Source organism: Protopterus annectens, chromosome 15.part0 (assembly GCF_019279795.1).
Source record: "Protopterus annectens isolate FY-2018-M chromosome 15.part0, PAN1.0, whole genome shotgun sequence".
NCBI classification, from domain to species: Eukaryota; Metazoa; Chordata; order Ceratodontiformes; family Protopteridae; genus Protopterus; species Protopterus annectens.
In genome coordinates, this window is record NC_056749.1 from 406,668,243 (window position 1) to 406,692,911 (window position 24,669).

The following is a 24,669-nucleotide window of genomic DNA, read 5'->3' on the forward strand; positions in this document are numbered from 1 at the left end:
GGTTAATCTACTTTTCCCAACTTTTGTATAGGAACTGAAGTCACAATGGGCTAGAGTTCATACACAAGTTTATGAGTTGGTGTTTAACACTCGCTCTGCAGTTTGAGTGCCTGTAACTTAAACCTTTGAAATGTCTTGCTGTGTAACCAGTAATATCTTATTTGTTTTACCTGTAACGTAATACTGTAAATGTCTTACTCTTAACTAGTAAATCAGTACATGCTCTCATAACTCATCAGTGTCATCTTTCCCTACTGTTCTTATCTTGTAGAACTTTGCTTACTTAATAGTAATTGAAAATATTATGCAGGCCAGCAAATTCTTTCTTACTAACTGTAAACTATATCTGATTTGTCCCTCACATCGTAACATTTTAGCTGTAAACCATATCAAGTTTATATTGACCAAAAGTAAAAACTGTAATTGTACATCAAGTAAACCTTTTAATATGAAAAATTCTAAAAACTTGTATTATTGAGGTCTTTTATGTCATGCAATCTCTTGTACAGAATTGTGGGTTCCAGATGATGTGCTTTTGCTCTTGTGTGTAAAACTGTACATTTCAGATAAGTGTTTTTCTTTTAATATAATCCAGATTATCCATTACCTTCTGTGAATGCTGTCTGTATTTGTAATTGGAATCAAAAATTGGAACTGTAATACTAATGGATATTTTCTTTCTAAGCCTTTGCTGAAAATTAGTCTCTGCACAGTTGGGCTTTGCTGATCAACAAATGCAAAACAAGCAAGCACATTTAAATACATTACAGCTAACAGTTTTAGTAGAATGTCTCTTGCTATCTGAAAATGCAAACCCTAAGTCAAACTTGAATGCACCACGGACTAATAATAAATATTTACGTGGCATATGTCTCCTTGCTTGCATACAAGAGTAGCATATTTTTCAAGTTTTTTTTTTTGAATGTTCTATAAAAGGGTACTTAGCCAAGTATTGGAACTGTTAATGACTGCAGAGCTATAAACTGTCTGTTAAACTTGATATTGCTAGCCAGCAAGGTGCTCCTGAATATTTGCATATGGAATGAGAGAATGCTGAAGTCCAGCACTGTAAGTATGGAATCTGCTTTTTGCCACTTTACCCCTAATCAGAAGCAAGATTGAGGCCAAAGCAAAGAGCTCTTGGGAGAACAGGAAATTACCAGTACCCCTGAAGAAAATTATTTTCATAGGTTGCCTTAAGGAGAGCAGCTGGACAATGGTGAGAATTCTATACCTGCATTTGCCACAGCTGCCACCTCATACTGATGAAAATTATGTTGACTTGGCTGACCTCAAGATAAGTCGTGTGAATTTCAGGAATGCTCACTAAGAATAAAATACACCCAAGTAGTCTTTTTGAAAGACTAGTAAGATAGACTGTAACAAGAATAGACAAGTTAAAGAACAGACCAGCCTCATTACATATTAGCTTTGAATTAAAAATTTGTCGGCCATGGTGGTGCAGCTGTTGGCATTGTTGCCTCACAGTAAGAGGTTCTTCGGTTTGATTCTTGTCTGGAGCGCCTTCTGTGAGGAGTCTGCATGTCCTCCCTGCAGTCGAGTGAGTTTTAAAGACATGCAGGTAGGAGTGTGTGTGTGTGTGTGTGTGTGTGTGTGTGTGTGTGTGTGTGTGTGTGTGTGTGTGTGTGTGTGTCTCTACTGCGAAGGTTGTGCACCAGGCTGTAAATTCGACACTGTAAAAACACCACTGCCAATCGGTCTGTGGACTTTTGTGCCGCTGTGGCGACCCCTAACTGGGAAAAGCTGAAATGCTTTGAATTAAGATTTTGCTGTACAGGATAAACAGGCATATGGAGACTGATAATTCCAGCCTTTTAGAACACTTCCCTTCCAATTTTATCTCGCTTTAAGCATCAACAGTGTGAGATTAGACTCTTGAGATTTGAATCTTTATCGGATTTTTCTCCCTTTGTTACGTACAGGCAGGACTTTTTTTTTTTTTTTTTTTTTTACTCCACATATCTTGTGATGCATCTCCATTATGTTATTAGTACATTAATATGAGGGGTAGTAAAGATGAAATACTTTGATCATACAAGTGTGTTTTTACTTTCATGTTCATTGTTTTTTTCCTCCTTAATGCAGACTGTAGCTGTAAAGAATGGAAGGGATCAGCACTAGCAGCATTACACAACGGCAGGCCTCCAGAACCACCTTTAAACTCTGGAAAATCGCCAAATTTAGGCAAGTATAAAACTTCAGAAGTACAGAGCAAAGCTTTTAATAATGGAGTAAAAGTTAGTTTAGTGTTTAGAAAACAACTGTGTTTCTTGAATTCACTCTACTGTGCTAAAAAATTTGCAGCAACACACGTCATTTATGAAATGTCCCTGCTGTAGATCAGGTAAGGAAATGTTTGTTTTCCAAAGGCATTTTCGACAGCAGTACTAGCTTATGCCACACTTGGCAAAACTCTGTCCGATACTGGTGTAGCTCTGGGGTATCTCTTGCCACTGTCACTACTTGAGTATTCCATGTTGAAGTCTGTACGCAAGTTGTAAGATCCAGAGCACATCATTTGGATATTGTTGGAAAGAATCTGTCCTAATTTTTTTTTTTTTAAATATTAGCTGTATATATTTTCTTTTAATTGCTTTTCATGTGCTCCATTCTCCTTGCACATGCCATTCTTTATTACAGTAGTAACTTTGAAGTGCAAGTGCGTGATAAATGTCCAGATTTTGACATTAAATATGCGAGAGTATACTGTGGTGTGATTTTCTTGCTGTAGAAGATATCTAAATGGGTCACCACATAGCCCCTTTGTAAAACTTGCAAGAACGTTGTAGTGGTAATGAAACATTTTTTAAGTTGTTACTCAAAATTTTGTGTACATGTGTAGCTTCTACTAGACTACTTGTTTTTAACCTTTTCATTCCTTGCCTTCTGCCACCCATCGGCTTTACAACAAACTTGTGGCCTCTTCATTCCTTGTGGGCTTAGAGCCAACCTTGGCAGCAGTAGGGTCTTTTTTTTCCCCCCTTTCTTGGTGGGCAATGTGTGTGCATTTACATAGGAGAAGGATCTGCGGTGCCTTCCTTTGTAGGTGTGCAAATCTCTGAACTTGCTCCATGAAGGCTACCATGCTAACATAACTTGGCAGTACTTGCCCATCTTGCACAAATAACTTCCTCAGAGGTTTGATGAAAGTTGTTTTAGCCTTTATTTTTCTTTCCTTTTTTTGATAAAAACACTAAGATTTGTCAGTTTTGGTCTGACATAAACCCCAAAGAACAGGAATTATTGTATATTAAATATAAGAGTGTTATCACAGTGTGAAAGCAAATTAGATATGAAAAGCAGTAGGTATAGAGGGCTTAGAAAAGTGGCTTTATAGAAGCAAAAAGGAAGAAGTGGAACACAACAGGTTAAGTTTTGTCCCTATTATTCCATCTTCCTTGTTGGGTGTACATATTTATACTAAACCTAATTTGTTCTGCAGTGTAGAGTAAAAGTTTATAGCAATTGCATTAAGATTGTATCATTAGTGGATTTGTTTTGTCCATTTATGTCTTATTCTGTATTGCTGTCCCTGCATTATTGACAAACCATGGGTGCTTAGTTCTTCATTAATACTTGCTGCTTCTGTTATGAACTTTTCCATTTCATTGGGAACATTATAGCTTTCCATTTTATTACACTAGATTATTTCTTTTTTCCCCAGTTTCGTGTTTTGCCATTATTTCCTCTGACTTAGGCAGGTTGTATTAATTCTACTACAGAAGAAAACGTGTTGTGCATTTTGTCTATAGTTTGTGTTCTAAGGTAACTGATTATGAAGGAGAGAGTTTTTCCTGATCATCCATCTCCAAATATAAATGTTTAGAAGTTGTTTGCAGGGAATAAATATCCCTTTTCTGTGTCTGCCTAGCTAACTCTTCTTGTTTGTATGTATGGATTGTGTTCTTTCCAGTTGCAGCAAATTTGAAAAGAGCCAGTGTATTGTCTGTGTGCTCAGAATTGTTTGTCTATGGCTGCCCCTCACAATTTTTATTTTTAGGTAAATTGTTTCTTAATACTTCCTGTTTAATTTTAGTTGTGAATGCTCTGTGATAGATCACTAAAGAACTTGCTTGCATTTTCTTTCAGTCAAATTAATCGGTGCCAGATCATTAACTGGTTGTGCCCGTTTGAGCAACCTTTTCCCAACTTCCATGTATCAGCACAAAAAGATGCATAGGAGAATTCTGGGACATCTGTCAGCTGTGTATTGTATAACATTTGATCGTACAGGAAGAAGAGTTTTTACAGTAAGTTTAAGGAGTTTTTTAATTTTTTCCAAATACTTCACTGTCTAAGTCTCTGCTAAATGATGTGGAGTTTTCTCTGCCTTGTTTGCTTAAATAAGTCTTTCAATTTGGATGTGGATATGGATAGAATTGCAGATGCTGAAATGTCCGTTATCCTGTATTATTCTGTTTTAAAATCAAAATTTGATGTGTTAGTAGTCCTAATGCTTAAAGTATATGAGGCAGCATGCTATGTGTTTGGTATGCCTTCTCATTGTCATTTTTATTGTATGCATTTGCTCCTTTCTGTAAGAGCATGTGTTAAGGACTACTTGATAATAGTTTGTGTGTGTTTGTCTGTATATATACGTGCACACGTGTCCTTTGAATGAAGAGTGGTGCAAACCAGTCTGCTGTGAACTAGTTTGATGCATTGATTGTTTAATGTGTGTACTCAACTCAGTCTTTTTAGACAAGTGTCAGGCTACACAATTAAGAAGTAATTAAATGTTGAGTTGATGTCTGCAGAAGGTGTAAATCAGATATGATCAATGCAATCTGATGAAAAGTTTATTCCAGATGAGCATCATGGAGAAATGCTTGGTTTGATTTTTTTTTTTTTTTTTTTTTTTTCTTTACCCGATTTTTTTTTTTTTGACACATTGACATCTGTGAGTGATTTATAGTGAGACATGTGCATAAAATGTTGGTGTGTGTGTGTGTGTGTGACCTTTCGGCTTTTATTTTTCGGATCCTGTAATATACTGTTGTGTAATTCTTCTCTTGATGTATTCTACTTTAATTTCAGGGGTCAGATGATTGCATAGTGAAAATATGGGCAACTGATGATGGTCGCCTTTTAGCAACATTACGAGGTCACTCTGCAGAGATCTCCGATATGGCCGTAAACTATGAGAACACACTGTTTGCTGCTGGCAGCTGTGATAAAGTAATTCGAGTGTGGTGCTTACGAACTTGTGCTCCTGTTGCTGTCCTCCATGGACATTCTTCTTCCATCACATCCATACAGGTATGCCCAGGAATAAGCATATATTCCATATGCTGTTCTATACTCGCCCTTTTCTTTTAATCCCTCACTTGTAGACTTTTTTCCTTGTACTGCATCTGTTCATCTGTCCTATATTTTGAAACTAATTTGTATTATTGTACACTAGCCTATTTACAGTGAAATTGATTTTTGTACTATGATTTTATCTTCTGTACAACTTGTCCTTTTAATTATATACTTTCTAATGTGGAGCTGTGAAAATTGAGTTTTTTTCTTTTTGTACTTGTATAATTTTTTTACTGTGGAGTTTTTCTCTGTCTCTCTACTGAAAATGGGCACTAGCTCAGATGGACTAAGACGGTCAACAAATGTCAAATAAATAAGCAGTTAGCTTTTGTGGGATAACAAAAATACAGGTATCTGTGCATCAGCGTTAACTTGGAAAGGCAATTTGTAGTTGTATGTAGTAATCTATTAATCATGGCCATTTTAAGGAATGCTGTCGGTCATGGCCTGTTCATGTATTACACTAGAGTAAGTCCCTTGCACTGAGAGCAGGTCTTTGGAATCTTGTCCAGTATCTTTAACATGTACAACAGTCCCTGATAATATGTTCCCACCTTCTGTTTAGAATACCCCTGAATGTACACTACACAAGATTGCTTTACAATATGACATGAAATTTGCATTAAAATGTTTTTACAGTTAGTAAGAACAAAATATGTTCTCAGTTTCCATTTTAGTAACCCTATGATTCTAGGGATATGAACATTTGAAGTGTGTGGACAGTTGAATTATCAGCGTGGGCGCTGCTCTTTTCTAGAGTCCCATTGGAGGGAATGAGCTATACAGTACTAATAAGTTAGCTTCATGTCCATTGTGCTTACATTCAGTTCTCAGTAACTTGCTATTGTTAAGCATGTAAGTGAATCTCGCAATCGACTATTCTTTCTAGTCTTAATCCCATGTTTGATTTAACACTGTGCATTAAGCAAAAACAGCTTAATCCTCACACAAATTATTTTCTACATAATTTGAGATCAAGTAATTAGTGATTTGTTTTATTTTCCCTATATTGCACATCTTTGACCTATGACATCATACCTTTATATTGGATTCTGCTTTATTAAGTAGATACACATCTTGGGTAAATTTGTTCTTTGTCATTGTCCTCTTCTTGCCAACTGCCATTGCACATCCCACGCAGCCCATTCATTTATTTATGTTTGTTTATGCTGTAACTCTGTTTATTATTCCTAATAGTTCTGAGTTCCATATTTTTAATCTATACAGTTCTTTTCACCTATTTTTTATAGCAATTTTTATTAAAGATAGTGCTAAATGGTCATTAAACATCTTAGAACTTGACCAATTTTTCAATTTTGTTAAATATTTTTTTACACAGAATCAAAACGCATCAAACACTATGTACAAAGTTCATGTTAGTGATAAAACACGAAAAAACAGAGAAACAGTTATGTTTTTAAACAGTCTATAAAATTATTAGACTATTTTTTCTAACAAATCATAAAGCTTGTTCCAAATATATATATATATATATATATATATATATATATATATATATATATATATATATATATATATAAAAGCATATAATAGCATTCCTAGAAGATCTCAACTTGATAGTCATCTTTTCCAAATAACACACTTCTGTAATCTTTCAGCTATTATAGATGACTTGTCTTTAGTTTATTTTCTAGCTGTAGCTTTTTTAACCACTGTCACCCGAGTGTTCGCCTCCTTAAAATTTCTTAGTACTGAGGTTAAGCAGAACCTCTTTCAGAATCATCACTTCTCCAACATACACCTCTCATCTGTGGGAATGTATTTTCCAAGGCTCACAGGAGCATATAAATATTTTTGCCAACATTTCCATGTAATTCTAAATGTCCTAGTTTTTTTGTTCATGTCTAGGACTAAGACACATTTCCCTGCATTGATCGTCAGTAATATCTTTAATGTTCACTTCAAACTGTTTTTACCTGTATGTTGTATAGTATTTTCAAATCTAATATTGCTTTAAATACTTAATTTGTTGTGTTCTCCAGTTTCTGTCTTGCCTTGCTATATGGGAATTTTCTAATTATCCTGTGTTGTTTAAGGCTATCAATATCAGCATTTATATACTTTAACCTTTTTTTCATTAATACTGCAGAAAACTAAGCCACTTGTGAAAATCAGGAATTGCGTGAAGTTGCACATCATGGTAGACAAAACTGTGATTTATGCTCTGTACATGGCTGGTACAGATGTAATACTGAGGAGTTTGCTTTGGTGCGTGTATATATGGTTGGAGACTTTCTTTCTGGCTGTTTTTCTGTGAAGCTGCCACATGTGTACACCCGTGTACCAGGATGAGATGCGTAGTCTATTTGGTGACTGCTTTTTGCATGCATGCATTTCTGAATTCAGTGTTCATTGCAGAAAAATTTCTGCATTCATTGCTTAAGAAATTGAAGTCATTAAAGTAACCTTGGCCTCAAGATAACTACAACAGATCTTTTGCAGCATTGTCTTTACTCTAGAAGAAGAGACCACAGTGTAAAACATTATCATTAACATAGCCACTGGAAGGTGTATGAAAGTCTTGTGTAACCCCATTTCTGGAAAATGCTGACATTTTTGATGGTGCTCATCACCGATGCTGGTGGAAAGGTTCTTTGCTCAAGTGTCTGGAATCTGTTCGAGCAGATACTCATTATATTCCACTTCACTGGGATGATAGGTCCATGGCAATTGTTGCCCACCCTGTCAGACACTTTTTGGTGAGCTGCTTCACTGGGTACGAGTATCTCCTTTTCCCTGCTTAAATGGCTGAAACACTTGTGTGGCCTGCGCTTGACAAGCAGTCCCCCTAGTCCCCTAGGTGGGATTTACTTCCAAGCACTGTTTGGACAAAAGACACTTGTCACTTGTATCTCTAACAGGGCTTACTTATTTAGGGTATGAAGGGTCCAGCAGGCCCCCCCTGCATTACAGATCATGCCCTTTTGAGTCCAGCAGTTGTTTGGCAGAGGATTACTTTTGAAATTCTGTAGACTACAGTTGTGATGCTCAGAACAGGGATATTGATGGTGCAAATGTGGTAGCCTGTTTTTTGTGGTACACTGGCATATTCCCTTTCCTCAGAGATGCAGCAGCTCTGTGTGTACAAGTATCAGATGTGGGAGTGTAAAAAGGGGGAGGAGGGTCAATCTAGCCTTAATAATAGTACAATGAATGTTTAAATGCACTGTATTTTTTACTAACTGCTTTTTATTTTTTGTATTTGCTAGACTCATGCTTATGGGTCTTGGATACATGACTGAGAACCATGATGGAACCTCCTCTCATAGATGAGGATGCATACCCATGGGGGAAAGTATCCTGATGAGTCCTCTCATCTCTGCACCACCATTATCAGGAATGTCTCAATACACCAGTATCCCATGGCCTGTCACCTGCTGTAGTGCTGTGGTATAGAAGACCTTATTCATGTTGACCGTGTGAAAGCCTGCTTAAATGACTGAGAGGTTGTACCTTTTTCTGGGAGGAAAACTTTGAAGGCCCCCAAGTTTACATAACTAAAGACAGGTGAGGGTTTTTTCCTACAACTGCCCACAAGATGAGGAATCTAGTACCATCCCTGCTATGGTTACTGTGATCAGCGATGCCATATGTACAGTCTGGAAACAATGGTTATTGTTGTCTGGTCTTAAGAAGGCAGAAGGACCTGATCTTGACCATGTATCTTAGAAAGTCTTTGTGATCTCTTTGGATTGGCATGATTGCAGAAACTAAACATTGAAGCTTTGGATAGATTTGGCAAGGTTGTGCATGTATTTTTTTTTTTTTTTTTTTTTTTTTTTTTTGCACCCTGTGAGGACTTTAATTCTTAAGATGGATGATGCTCCCTATTTGAATTCCAGTGTTTCTTTAGTGGATCAAATGACTGAAAAGGTTTCAACCCTCCTCAGCATAAGACCAAGGAGGAGCTGTTCATGCCTTGGTCCATAGATTCTGTACTGGAATCTTAACATTAGCTTGTCGTAGCTTTGGTTATACTAACATTTTGGTAGTAGGCTTGCACATATTCCTGTGGAGGAAGACATTGCTCATGCTTCTCTTCCTCTTCAAGGAAAAGTTCAGGCATGCTGTCTCTGATGATTTCTTCTAAGGAGGAGATTTTCTTTCTTCTTTAAGTTGGCCTTAACTGGATTTAATTAAGTCTCTAACTTTTTTCAGACCTCCTTGACTTATTAAAGACATGTCAGTCTTGCAGAGTAGGGTCCTCTATTAGTTGACTGTCTACCCCATTCAGCTAGGTGGTAAGTGCAGGACTCTCAGGAAGGGCAACTCTGCTGGCCAAGCATTAACAGATGTACATCATATTAATCACCTGCCTCGGCCTGAAGCTTTATATGAGTTATAGCCTGCCAAGGATATATAACTGCTCAGCTGGCCAGCTTCCAAAGGTTCAGGGCATCTTCCTCGTGCCAGAATAGTCTGTAAGCTCAAGACATGTTTGGGGCACCAAGCCCTTATGAGAGCTATCCTGTCCCAGAAGGGTACTCTCCATTGCAGGCCTTAGAGGATTGATAGTCTGCTTATACTGTTCCTTTGTTGGGCAGATAAGGTCCCTTTGGGAGGGGACTTCCAGTTATAATTCTTGTACTTTCCTGTTTAGGAAAGTAAGTTTTAAGCTAGGTGTGTATATTTTAATGGGCTATTATGAGACTTGACTGCACTTTTAAATGGGACCATGCTTTGTTTGCCAGTTTAAAAGTTGTTTAAAGTACTTGAAAAACATTTTCTGTAGAGAAACTGCTTATTTTACTTTTTGAGGTTAGCAAAGTGTGTTCGTGTTTTTTGCTGTTTTGTGGGAAGTAAAGTGACTTTTTAAAGATTTAACATTTTTTCCAGATTTTGCTGTTTATTTTTCCCAGGAAGGAGGCACCATTTTTAGCTTGACAATGAAACGGATCACTGGTTTCAGTCTGTCCCTCTTCCAGCCACAAAAAGAAAGTTAAGTAAATAGCCTTTGCCACTACAGCAGGCCAGCAGTTTGTCTCAGCTGCAGGTGGGTAATTCTGCTGTGGCCATAGCTTGTTTGTCTGACCACTACTCTTTTACCCCAAGTCCTTCTGGTGTAGCATGTACAGCTGGTATGGATTGGGGTTAGCTATGCCCTCTGGCTGTTGAGGTTCCATTAGTAGGCAAGGGAGAGCCGCTCTTGTCTGTCCTGGGAGACGGAACAGAGAAGACTGCCTGTTTAGTCAGAATGTTGTGCCCATCCCTGGGGAAGATGCTGATGTCATAACAATGTTGGTCTCATTTTTCCTTTCAAAAAGAATCAAAATACTAAACATGCATCTACTTCTCAAATTTCCTTAGAAAGGAGTAGTTTTAGTGGATCTGGCCCAGTGTTCTATTTATGCTATTGATGCTTCTTGTAGGTTCATAGGCAAGTACTAGACTAGCTGCCCTTGTGGGCAATTTTAAGCCTATTCTCTGTGCTTTTTGTGCTTGAATCAGTGTAGCCCATTTGGTTAGAAATTGGCTTTGCCTTCCCATGGTCAGTAATTAATATGTTACCCCTAATGAGAATAACTGGGATCATATCATAGATAATTTGAAGGGACAAATGCATGGGATAAAAGCATTTAGGAGCTGCCAGTGTCGGTCAGTAGTACTCGGGGAAATCCCGGGTAAATTTTCTGTTTCCCATCTATAGATCCATGATGCTGTTGAATATGGGATGTTCTTATTTTGTTTCTTGTAAAAGAAAGAGGCATACCTCTTTTCCTGAATAGATTAACAATTCTGAATCTGTACAGGAAGATGAAAGGGGTAGGTACAGGGATTTCTGCTTTGCTTTCAGATTCATACTCTGAGGAGGGATCAGCTTTTAATCCTCCCTGTGAGGGTTTCTCTTTCTCTGCGACTGTTTCCAGAATGTGCTAGTGTTTACCGTGGGAGAACATGGAGATTTCTCATGTCCTTCAGAAAATTCTATGAGCTTTTGCAGAAGGAGTTTACAGAGCCCTTCACCCTGTCCTCCATTTCTGTCAGCTGTGGAGGATGTCTGTGTCACTGCCTGCAACTTTTCTGACAAGTTCACTTGTTACCCCTAAAAAAGTCGATAGAATGTATAAAGTTCCTCAAGCTTTTACGTTTTATACACTCTTCCCAAACCTAACCCAGCAGCTTTAGCTTTAGGTTATCCTAAACATTAGGCTAATTTCAATTTTACTTTTTCTAAGAAGGATGGGGGGATTATTGATAAGTGTGGTCTTCTGCAACTTTGACTTTCAGAATTTTAAATTGTCAGGGTCTTCTATTGAAGTTTATTCTGACTAATTGTGAAAGTATGAGGAATGTTTTGTTTGCAGGTTCTTCTTGTGAGGAAAACTCTGCTTTAAATAATTTAGCTGGATTCGTCCATTGTACAAGTCATTGCTTATCGTTTACAGTATGTGTATGACTCATTTGCTTCCAGGGCTGTGGCCACTGGTACTGTTTTGAGGAGATTTGACTGGCCATGTTCCCATAACTTCCTAGATTATGTGAAAATGAGATTTTCAATTCTTGAGGTAAGTTGATAAAAGGGATCTTGAGATTTTTCAGCCCTCCTCTTCCAAATTTTTCTAATTCTTTTACCCTCATCCAATTTTGGCAAAAAAAAAAGTCTCAAAAGTTCTGGTAAGCAGATATTTATGGAGGGGGGGTGTGCTTCCAAGAAGGATTCAGAAACTCCTGAAAACCAAGGTCAGTACAGTAATTGAGTAACTGTTTTTAAAGGACCTTGCCACTGCCCTGACCCCTGACAGTCCCCTTTCCCTTCCATAAGGTCTAAATCTCCATCTTTCCCTTCGCAGTAGTTAGTTTCAGACAAATGGTTTCTGAAGATCATTCATGGAGGTTACTGTAGCAGTGGGAGAAAATCCCTGTTTATCAGAAGGCAGTTCCTCATCGACTAGACCAGACTCTTATTTCACCCTGTAGTTCAGCACATGCTGTCTCAAGGAGTGATAGAAACAGTTTCTTCTTCCCAGGTTGGGAAAGTTTATTATTCAAAGATATTTTTAGTTCCTAAAACTGCTTGTGTAATATTGTCCAAATTCAAAATGATGTCACTTAACAGCCCATTACCTCTTCTTCCTCATTCAAGTTTCCTGGTAACTCCAGATTTAATAGATGCTTATTATAACATCTGTATTCATTCCAGCTTCAACCATTTCTTAAGGTTTTGAATGTCTGGATTGCATTATCAGATGTTCATTGTGCATACAGCTACAGATTCCACTTTCACACCCTTCCAAAAATGAGAGGCATGCCAAACCTGCCACACAAAGGGCAGAGGCACAAAAACAAATTTCAGATCTCATGGATATGAAAGCTATTCAAGAGGTACCTGCACAAGAACAGGGTCAAGGTTTTTATTCCAGACTATTCCTGGTACCAAGGAAGGGCAAAGATTGGAGACCTATTTTGGACCTATCCATCCTAAACACATTTTTACTCGTGCCAAAATTCAAGATGCTCACATTACAGCAGCTTCTTCCCATGCTGGGCAAGGAGTCTTGGCTGGTAACATTGGACCTCAAGGAGGCATACCTGCATGTCCCAATCAGACAAGATTGCAGAAGATACCTCCGATTTCTTGCAGGTTCAACCCATTATCAATTCTCTGCATTGCCCTTTGGCTTATCTACTGCGCCCAGAGTGTTCACGAAATGCCTGGCATCAGTAATTGCCTACTGCAGACTTCAAGGGATACAAATATACCCATATCTGGACGACTGCCTGATCCAAGCGGACAGCAAGCACATACTTCTGAAACATCTGGCGTTTGTAATAATGTTGTTGAATTCTCTGGGATACACAGTCAACAAAAAGAAATCGAGGCTAATACCCTCTCGAACAATAATTTTCCTGGGTGCCAGCTTGAATACAAATACCCAGATGGCCTACCTCACGCCAGAGAAACAAGGGCAACTAACTCAATACTTCAGAAAGCTGGCAACTTTCACCAGGCTGACTGCATGGAAAATCCTGCAGGCTCTGGGATTCATGGCATCTTGCATCCTACTCATCCCATGTGCAAAGCTGCATATGAGGAAACTTCAATGGTACCTAAAAAAAACCTATGGTCTCAACACAGCCACAGTTTGGAAACAATAATACCACCAATTCCATGTCTTCAAAAGGAATTTCTGTGGTGGGCTCAAGCATGCCAAAGAAACAGGTCTCCCATTCTGCAAGCCTCAAGCAAATCAAGTCATCACAACAGACGCCTCGGACTACGCCTGGGGGGCGCACATGACAGATCGGTGCATTCAGGGCAAATGGTCCCAAAAAGAAAAGCACCTACACATCAATCAAAAGGAAATGCTAGCAGTAATAAATGCTATTATAGCTTTCAAAGACCTACTGCATCCAGGCCAGCTATTGATAAGGACAGACAACACCACAGTAATGTCGTACATAAACAGGGAGGAACCCATTCATACCCCCTATGCAGGCTAGCCATGTCTCTTTGGAACATGGCTCTGGAATTACAAATCTAACTTCAAGCACAGTACCTGCCAGGCAAGGAAAACACGCTGGCAGACAACCTAAGCAGAAATATGACAAATCCACACGAATGGAAGTTGCATCCTCAAGTTTTTACAAAGATAATTCCAAGAATGGGGAAGGCCAGACATAGATCTCTTTGCCTCCCACAGAAATCACCAATTGGCAAAATTCTGCTCAAGGACCATTCATCCACAGGCCTGGAAAGTGGACGCACTCTTTGTTGGACAACAATGACGGTTTATGCCTTTCCACCTCTTCCTCTGCTGCCCAAAGTTCTATTAAAAACCTGAGAAGACAGATCAAAGATGATTCTCATTGCTGCAGACTGGCCAAGACAACACTGGTACCCACTCCTGAGGAGCCTGACGCATTCCCCACCATGGATCCTGCCTCTAATGCCTCTTCTACTGACTCGGCACAACTTCAAAACTCTTCACAGTCGGCTGAAAACACTCAATCTAGCCGCATGGAAGATTCCTTAAATTCACAACAGACCCTACTCTCCAAGGAGGTGCAGGATGTCATTTTGGAGGCCAGAAGGCCTTCTACTAGAAAAGCCTACTCCGCAAAATGGAAACGGTTTTGTGCCTGGAATGAGAAAAAGGGTCAGAATCCTGGAATACTGAATTTACCTCAAATATTACAGTACCTAGCTGAGATGCTAAGCAGTGGACTTTCATTCTCCTCCATCAAAATCCATGCCTCAGCCATTTCTGCAGAATACAGCACTGATCCTCCTTTATTCTCTCACCCCCTCTTAAGACAGTTCCTCGGAGGGGCTAAGAATATAAAACCCCCAAGGAAACAACCAGTACCTGCTTGGGACCTCAATTTCATTCTAGAAAAACTGACCTTGCCTCCTTTTGAGCCAGCTGCTTCAACAGAACTGCAATATTTGTCCTGGAAAACAGCCTTCCTTCTGGCTCTTACCTCAGCTCGCAGGGTTTCGGAACTACAGGCCCTCATGGCTGTGTAGCCTTTCATCATTTTCCATCAGGACAGAGTTTCCTTACGAATCAATCCTTCCTTTATGCCAAAGGTAGTATCCAGGGTAGCCTTGAATCAGGCTATCCACTTACCTACCTTTTACCGTAATCCTCAAAACAAAGGGGAGAGACTCCTACATTCCTTGGACATTCACAGACAGTTACATTATTATTTGGACAGAACAAAGCCTTTCAGAAAATCAGAGCAACTCTTTGTGTCCTATGCTACAGGAGCTCAAGGGAAGCCTATTTCCAAACAGACAATCTCAAAATGGATAGCCCACTGCATACGCTTTTGTTACTCTTTTCATGGTAAAACTGTACCTGCAGGCATCCGATCTCACTCCACAAGGGCCGCAGCTACCTCTGCAGCTTTCCTCAGGGGGGTTCCTACCAAGGATATTTTGGACGCTGCCACTTGGCGTTCTGTACATACTTTCTCCAAGCACTATCACCTACCATTATACTCCAAATCAAATCTAGAGCAGGCTTTGCCACTGCAGTCTTGCAAGGCATCCTGGCTCCTCCTCCTAGTTCCACCTAGTGCCTACCACCCCTTTTTTAGCTTTGGGATTCTACCCATCTGTTATGACTGCAGCTCTATGCACGATGAACATAGTACAGATGTCCTTCAAGAATGCAACTGCAGTCCTTACATATGGGTTGTCCTGCCTCAGGCAGCCCTCGGTCGGCCGGATTCCAAAGTCTGGGTCCGGCGTCGGCTGATGTCGCCTCCTCCCCGACGTCAGAGCGGCTGGGGTATAAAAGCATCAGCCGACACCATCTTCCTCAGTCTTTCTTGCCGCGCGGTCCCGAAGCAGAAGCAGTTCGCAAGTGCCGGTCGGTCAGCTCCTGTGTTTTACGTATCCGAAGTCATCAAAAAGTACAAGCGGACAGCAAGCAAGCCTTGACAAAAAACTTGAATTATGTCATTCACTTACTACAGGCTTTGGGATACACAGTCAACTTACAAAAATCAAGACTACTGCCATCCCAACAAATAATATTTCTAGGAGCCAAACTAGACACAGAATCACAAATGGCTTACCTCACAGAAGAGAAGCAAGAACAATTACCACATTACTTCAAAAGCCTAGCAAAGCTCACCCAGATGACTGCAAGGAAAATCCTGCAGGCCCTGGGTTTCATGGCATCTTGCATTCTACTGATTCCACTGGCAAGACTACACATGAGAAAATTACAGTGGTACCTAAAAAGTTTATGGTCTCAGCACAGCCACAACTTAGAAGCAATTATCCCACTCATCCCATGTCTACAAAGGGAATTTTTGTGGTGGGCCCAAGCAAGCCAGTTAAACAAAGGTATGCCTTTCAACAAACCTCAAACAAGCCAAACCATTACAACAGACACCTCAGACCATGGATGGGGGGAGCACATGGAGGGCAGATGTATTCAAGGGCAATGGACTCCCCAGGAGATACATCTACACCTCAATCAAAAAGAGATGTTAGCAGTAATGCATGCAATCGAGGCCTTCGGAAAATATCTTCAACAAGGTCATCTACTAATAAAGACAGACAACACCACTGTTATGTGGTACATAAACAAGCAGGGAGGTACTCATTCTTACCCCCTTTGCAGACTAACAATGACTCTTTGGGAAAAGTCCCTGAAACTGAACATACAGCTGCAATCCCAGTTTGTTCCGGGCAGGGACAATGTTCTGGCGGACAGTCTAAGCAGAAACATCCTGGATCCGCACAAATGGATGTTGCATCCAGACATTTTTGCACAAATAACCCTTGCATGGGGAGGCCGGACATAGATCTCTTTGCCTCCTACCTCAATCATCATCTGAAAAAGTTCTGCTCAAGGTCACACCATCCACAAGCCTGGAGAATAGATGCTCTCTCATTCAGCTGGAACTCTCTAACAATCTATGCATTCCCACCTCTACCATTAATGACCAAGGTGTTACTGAAGATCAAAGCAGAGCAACCAAAAGGCATCTTAATAGCTCCAGATTGGCCAAGACAGCACTGGTATCCATTACTAAGGAGCATAACTTGCACCAAGCCGTGGCCCCTGCCTCAATGGCCTCCACTCTTGACTCAGCACAATTACAGGACGGTTCATCCCAACTTGCAAACTCTGCAGCTGACAGCTTGGAGGGTCCCATGATTTCTCCCCATTTCTCTCTCTCCAAGGAAGTTCAACAGATGTTTTTGGAAGCACGCAGACCTTCCACCAGAAAGGCTTATTCAGCCAAATGGAAGAGATTCAACATCTGGAATACCAACAAGGGACAGGATGCATCAGTAATGAGCATCCCACAGATATTGGAATACTTGGCAGACATGCTGCATAATGGACTTTCCTATTCTTCCATAAAAATACACGCTTCAGCAATTTCAGCAAAATACAACACTGATCCAACAAGGGACAGGATGCATAATGGACTTTCCTATTCTTCCATAAAAATACACGCTTCAGCAATTTCAGCAAAATACAACACTGATCCAACAAGGGACAGGATGCATCAGTAATGAGCATCCCACAGATATTGGAATACTTGGCAGACATGCTGCATAATGGACTTTCCTATTCTTCCATAAAAATACACGCTTCAGCAATTTCAGCAAAATACAACACTGATCCACCTGTGTTTTCACATCCTTTGCTAAGACCATTTCTAAGAGGGATAAAGAATATCAAACCTCCCAGAAAACCACCAGTGCCTGCATGGGACCTCAATTTCATGTTGGAAAAGTTAACTCTCCCTCCTTTTGAACCAGCAGCATCTTCAGAGTTGCAATTTCTTTCCTGGAAAACAGTTTTCCTGTTGGCAATTACCTCAGCAAGAAGAGTTTCGGAGATACAGGCCCTCATGGCAGTACCTCCATTCCTCATTTTTCATCAGGACAGAGTTTCTTTAAACACCAATCCTGCTTTTATGCCAAAAGTGATATCCAGGGTGTCTCTAAATCAAGCAATTCACCTGCCTACTTTCTTCCCCAATCCTCAAAATAAAGGGGAAAAGCTGCTGCACACTTTGGACATTCACAGACAACTACGCTACTACTTGGACAGAACAAAGGCCAACAGAAAGTCTGACCAACTATTTGTAGCATACGCTCCTGGAGTGCAAGGAAAGGCAATTTCCAAACAAACAATTTCAAAATGGATTGGACATTGCATCAGATTCTGTTATTCTTTCCATGGAAAGGGTGTGCCAGCCAATATCAGGCCACACTCCACCAGAGCTACAGCCACCTCTACAGCCTTCCTAAGAGGGATGGCTACAAAGGAAATTCTAGAAGCTGCTACATGGAGCTCCGTGCATACATTTTCCAAGCACTACAACCTGCCTTTATATTCCAGATCCCGAGCAGGCTTTGCTTCGGCAGTCCTGCAGGGCATTTTAGCTACACCATCCTTATCTTAGAGCCTACCACCCCCAGCTTGGCTATGGTATTCAACCCATATGTAAGTACTGCAGTTGCATTCTTGAAGGACATAGTACACTTTTGTACCTACCATAAATGTAGATGTCTGATATATATGCAACTGCAGTCAGGTTTTCCCTCCCTCCTACCCCTCTGTGTATTGGGTCCACTTCCCTCCTTTTTATACTTAGCTGGGGATATCTTTTATGGTGCATCTGTTTATTACTATTGTGTATGTGTGGAAATTTTATCCAGTTCTAAATTTAGCCTTCCTTGGAGGGCACCTGGCATCTGGGGCAAGAAACACTGAGGAAGATGGCGTCGGCTGATGCTTTTATACCCCAGCCGCTCTGACGTCTGGGAGGAGGCGACATCAGCCGACGCCGGACCCAGACTTTGGAATCCGGCCGACCGAGGGCTGCCTGAGACAGGGCAACCCATATGTAAGGACTGCAGTTGCATATCTATCGGACATCTACATTTATGGTAGGTACAAAACTGTACTTTTTGTACCTACCATAAATGTAGATGTTAGAGTGCTAATACAGCTGCAGTCCAGGTTTCCCTCCCTCCTTCCCCTCTTGGGACAGGCCTAATGGCTAACACCTCCTCATACAACCTGATTGGGATATTCTTTTATGGTGTATTTGCTTGCAACTACTGTTTTTTGATTATATTGCGTTGCATTATTACATATGGGGTGCCTGACATCTGGGGCAAGAAAAACTGAAGAAAATGGCGACTGCTGGTTCTTTTATACCCCTGTCGCACTGACGTCAGGGAAGAAGCGACGACATCCGACGCCGGAACTAGACTTTGGAATTCGGCCGACCGAGGACCCGCCTGACGGCAGGAAAACCCATCTGTTATGACTGCAGCTGTATTAGCACTCTAACATCTACATTTATGGTAGGTACAAAACTGTACTTTCTCTGCATTCCCCTCAGACTATCTACTTCACCAAGAGAGTTCACAAGGCGCCCAGCTCCAGTTGTAGCTCATTGCAGGCTACAGGATATTCACATTTTTCCCTATATAGACAACTTGCTTATATTTGCAGAGTCTCTTTCAAAGTGTAAAGAATCTGTCATTTGTGTGAGAGATCTCTTAAATGAGCTGGGAATCCAAGAGAACATTCTACTCTTTTTAGCTCCTCACAGGTTTGTTTTCATAGGATGTCAGCCAGACACCTCAGCTCAAAGAGCTTTCCTTCCACAGGACAAATTTAGATCACTATCTAGATCTGTTTCCAAGAATTTCCACGGAGCCTTCTGTCACTGTGAGGGGAATATCTCTGGATATTTTGCATTTCTCATGATACTCCTGGCAAGATACCAGATGAGAAAGATAGTGATTAATCTGAAGTTTCTCTGGTCTGTGCCCCAACGTCCTTTGTCTTTCCAAATCTCAGTGCTGGGGTTTGTCAGAGCAAAAATCACAGCTAATCTCAAAAAATCTGGGTGTCCCCTTCTCTCCCCCCCCCCCCCCACCAGTTCCAAAGCAGTCTGTCACCACAGATTCCTCTCTTTGCTTGGTATGCAGTTTCAGGAGGGGAACAAGTGCAAGGTGTGTGGTAACCAAGGACTGATGCAAGCCCATAAATATAAGAGATGCTTGACCTGATCAGGGCACACTTTGAGTCACCTTTGGTCCCCTGGACCGCTTCAAGTTATTACAGACTAAACCACAGTCCTGTTGTATATCAACAAGCAATTGGTAACAGTCTGTACTCCCATTGCAGGCTATAGACATGGAATATAGCTTCACAGCACAGTCTCACTATACAGACATCCAACATTCCATCAGCGCAAAATTGTTGGACAGACCAGCAAAGCAGGACCCTCACAAATGAAAACCAGATCTTTGGTCTTCCAATGATTGATCCATCTGTGGAGAATTCAAGCAGACGTATTTGCCTCCTTTCTGAACAATCATCTGGCAGTTTCCTGCTACATGACTCCATGTAGAAAGACTTGGAAGACAGATGCTTTTTTCTTTTCCTTGGACAAGAATGTTCATGTTTGCTTTTTCAACCTTTCCACTGATCTCCAGGGTACTTTTGAAGATTTAGACGGAATCCCACAAAATCATTGTGGTGACTCCCTTCTGCCCCAGGCAACAGTGGAGGTTCTTCCTTTTGAAAATGGCCAGGGGCATTTACCACAAGTTTACTCACAGAGTGGATCTACTCTCTAAAGATGGGGGTGTTTGATAGACCCTGATCCCAATCAAATTAAACTGAATACCTAGATTATAGGGTCTTAAACTTTGGGCACCTGTTTACTGAGGACATTAAACAAGTACTAATGGAGGCAAGAAAGATTGTTACTAGAAAATTACATATTGGCAAATGGAAGAGTTTTTCTAGTTGGTGATAACTACATAACCAGCACCTATTCAGGTATAGTTGTCTGGTTTTACTGTATTTGTGAGATTTACTGTCCTAAGGCCTTTCTTACTTCTCTATCAAGGTTCATTTACTTGCCATTTCAACATTTCTGCTCATGGATCCTCCTCTTTACCCACTTTCTCATGTCAAAATGATTTTGAAAGGGGTGTGTTGCACAAGTGTCTCCAAGAAAACCGGCAACTCCTCCCTGGGATCTTAGTTTTGTGTTTTACAGAAGCCAACACTTGCTCCATTTTAACCAGCTAAACTGGCTCTCTTGAGGTTCTTAACATGGAAAATAGTTTTGATTGCTCTGACCACTACAGAGGGGTGTCTGGGTTGCAGGCTATTTTGGTGAGTTAACATCATCTCATTTTTCAGAGATGGGGATTAAGAATGAATCCTTTTTTTATGCCTAAAGTGCATCTCTCTTAGCCAAACTATCTCCCCATTTTCTTTCCTGAACCTAAAAATGAGGGGAGGGGAGGATACTCCATACCATGGATGTCCATAGACAACTCTGGTACTACTTTGACAGAACCAAGTCTTACAGATCATTGGATCAGTTTTTTTCATTTCTTGTGAAGGTAAGAGGGGCAACGTGCGTCAAAATAGACTATTTTAAATGTTGTCCGGGGTTCTTAACTTTTGTTATACTTGCCACAGCCAAACTTTTCCAGGCAGGGTCAAGGCCCTATTTTTAAGGGCCTTGTTCATCCTGCGGAGTTGTTAACTTTTGGGTGAAGCAGTAATTGCATTATCTTCCAACTTTTAGTAGATATTTTATTCTGTGCTGTATTTTTCAGCCTGAGTTGGGGAGGGGACATTTTACTTAATTTTTAAATCAGCATGTTTTGTATTAAATATTCTTTGCATTCCTTTTTTTTTCTGTCTAGTTCTGTCCAGCAACAATAGGAACAAAGCGATACCTCACATCAACTGGTGCTGATGGGACTATTTGTTTTTGGCAGTGGGAAATGGACACTATGAAATTCAAGTAAGTCCAAGGTGTTATGCATGGAGTTATGCTAAAGATGATCAACATTTTATGGTTAAAAGTCTTTAACTATTGCCGACTAATTTGGCTTAGTTGGTATGTTTCAATTACCATTTATAAGTTAAACTGTTTGCATGTAGTGCAGTTTTTTTTGCATTCTGTGCTTGCTTTAAGCAGTATTCGTTTAAAAGTAAAAGTGATCTGGCACTGAAGAAAAAGCTCTTGTACAGTAGAATATTTCCGATGTTTGTGACATGCATGCTTATGAATTTATCCTGCTGCTTCAAGGTTTGTCAGCGTTTTACAGGAGTTGGATTAAATACTTGATATTGGGATATGCTACTGAGGTGATTTGAGAAGACTGTAACTTGAGTACTTGGCAGAGTGAGAATTTAAGTACAAATAAGGGCAAAATTTACAAATTTCAACACTGTAGTATTATGTAGCATTCCCTGTACAGAGTACATGATCTTGAAGTTGGTGTTTATGTAAGTAATGGCTGTGGAGGTGGGGATGGTAAAGACTTCCAAAAACTTTTAAAACTCTAAACTGTGAGGTTTGGAATTCATGGTTTGCCACAATTGCAGTTTAATTTTCAAAGCTATCTTGATTCACATTGTCAACTCTTGCACTTCTGGTAAGGAGAGCTGGTACTCTTAGGGCATTATTATTACACCTTTGCTAGAAGACTGAGCTAAAGAAATTCACCTGTTAAGTGTTGCATTTGGGAACTTATGCCACTCTTCAAGGTAAGAGTTTTGTAATTACAGTAAATTATTTTTTCTATCCCTGCAATAGCCTGAACTTGGGTCTTGAAGGTGAAGCTCTTGTGATGTTCATCGTGCATACAGCTGTAGTCACAACAGATGGGTTCTCCTGCCGTCAGGCTGGTCCTCGGTCGGCCGAATTCCAAAGTCTAGGTCCGGCGTCGGTTGTCGTCGCTTCTTCCCTGACGTCAGTGTGACAGGGGTATAAAAGAACCAGCCGACGACATTTTCTTCAGTCTTTCTTGCCGCGCGGTGCCCGAAGCAGAAGCAGTTCGCAAGTGCCGGTCGGCCAGCTCCTGAAATTATGAAAATTTTGCAACCGAAGTCTTCTTGAAAGCTAAGTACCCCATTGGGGAAACTTTGTACCCCATTGGGGAAACTTTTCTTGCCTCAGACCGATGTCAGACAAAGTTAATAATTGTATTTCATGTGGGAAGCAAATACCGCATAAGGATTTTCATTCCCTCTGTATTCCTTGCTTGGGCCCAGACCACGACGTCTCAGTCTGTCGTTTTTGTGCTACATTCAACAAACGCACCATTAAGCGTCTGGCGGAGTTCACCCAGCATTATTTTGGCAAAAAATTTAACTATATTATGTCGTCGGATACTCCGACTCCAATTTTGTCTAAAAAAACGCAAAGATAAGGACCGACACATGAGGTCCGCGGCCTCTACCGACACCACGCCAAAGCTGACTACAGGTGGTCCGGTTCTCAGCGAGGCGCCTACGCAGCCCCTGACTACCGACGACACTTCATTGGCGGTGTCTTCTGTGCCCGAGGTCGCAGGCTCCTCGGCCCACACTCCGACTACAGATGCCGAAGCCACTCTTGGTGGTGAATCACAAAATGTAGACAGGTCTGCCTCCTCTCAAGGTGTCTTCAGACCTTCCTCTTATTTTTCCATCAAGGCTTTCACTAAGTCTAAAGCAGCCATGCATTCTAAGAGACAAGCTACACAGGGCCCTTCTCCAGGCCCCATGCCTAAAAAACAGATGCTTAAAATGGCTGAGGATTTAATTACTCTTATCAGGGGCTCTCACCCCCCCCCCCCGGACAAAAGGCCCAGAGTGGAGGAAGAATCCCCCTCCTCTGACCAGGCCTTCATTATGTCAGAGCACTCTGATGAACAGGAACATTCTTACTCCCCTTTTGAAGATTCTGATGCAGAGGAGTCCATTCCCTCTGTCTCCCTCCCAGAGGATTACTCATTTGGGGAAACCTTGCATACCTTAAGGGAGCACTTCCACTGGGAAGGCCAAGAGTACTCAGATTCCAAGAAAAGGCTTGGGGATTTTCTCTTGCTACCTCAGCACAGGCCTCTGGCTATACCTCCTGTCTTAGACATACTAGATTATGTGTACTCGGAGGCCTGCCTTAACCCGGATTCTTTACCTCCAGCCCCAGTCAAGCCTGACAGGTACTACCGGATTCCTGACTCGCACCAATTTTTATACAAAAGCCATGCGGCTGACCCAGAAACTATCTCACAGGGCCCCAAGGGAATTAAGGCCTCCACTGCTAAAAATCCATTACCTTCCGAGAGAGATTCCAGATCCTTAGAAAGGTGGGGAAAAAAGGTATATACCTCAGCCACCTTAACCATGAGGGCATTAAACTGCCAGTTCCATATGCTAAAGTACCAACAGAAAAAGTACCAACAGTTTCTGTTATCACAATTGAGAAGTAAAATGTCACAACCTGAACAACCAGACTTGAAGGAGTTGCAGGATTTGATGCATAGTGCAGAAAAAGTGGGTAAACATACCTTGCAATGTGGTTTTGATGCTCTAGAGGCCTCATGTAGAGCTGCTGTTACAGGATCAGTGATACGTAGACATGCCTGGCTCAAGGAACAAACCTTACCAGATCATGTTAAAGCTAAATTACTAGATGCCCCTCTTCAAAAGGATGTATTATTTGGTGTTAAAGCTGAGGAGATATTGAAGAAAATGGAGGAAAAGGCTAAATCAATGCAAACAATGAAAGATTTTCTACAGGTACAACCTCCACATTTCAGTAGAAATTGGCCTTCCAAAAATTGGTCCTTTCCAGCCACGGACAGACCCCAAAGAGGTAGATACAGGCGCCCGAGGGGCAGAGTGCAATCTCAAGAATTGTTGAGGCAGACAATGGCAAGCTCCTACACAAAGAGGTGGTGAGGATAGTTAGCAGCCATTCAAAAAGCAAGCCCAATGACTTTCCCCTTTGCATGTCAAGCAAGGCTCAAATGGCAGCACCCTTAGGCGGAAAACTGGCATTATTTTCAAAATTGGATCAAAA

General features: G+C 40.9%; 1 protein-coding gene across 1 annotated transcript in view; it reads left to right on the plus strand.

The window, feature by feature from the left end:
- Positions 1-24,669, plus strand: part of BRWD3 (bromodomain and WD repeat domain containing 3) — a 1,896,258-nt gene that overhangs the window by 120,166 nt on the left and 1,751,423 nt on the right. The window contains exons 6-9 of the mRNA XM_044057276.1: positions 2,107-2,205; positions 4,111-4,271; positions 5,059-5,280; positions 21,518-21,618. Coding sequence (XP_043913211.1) covers positions 2,107-2,205; positions 4,111-4,271; positions 5,059-5,280; positions 21,518-21,618 — 583 coding nt within the window. The remainder of the gene's footprint in view (positions 1-2,106; positions 2,206-4,110; positions 4,272-5,058; positions 5,281-21,517; positions 21,619-24,669) is intronic.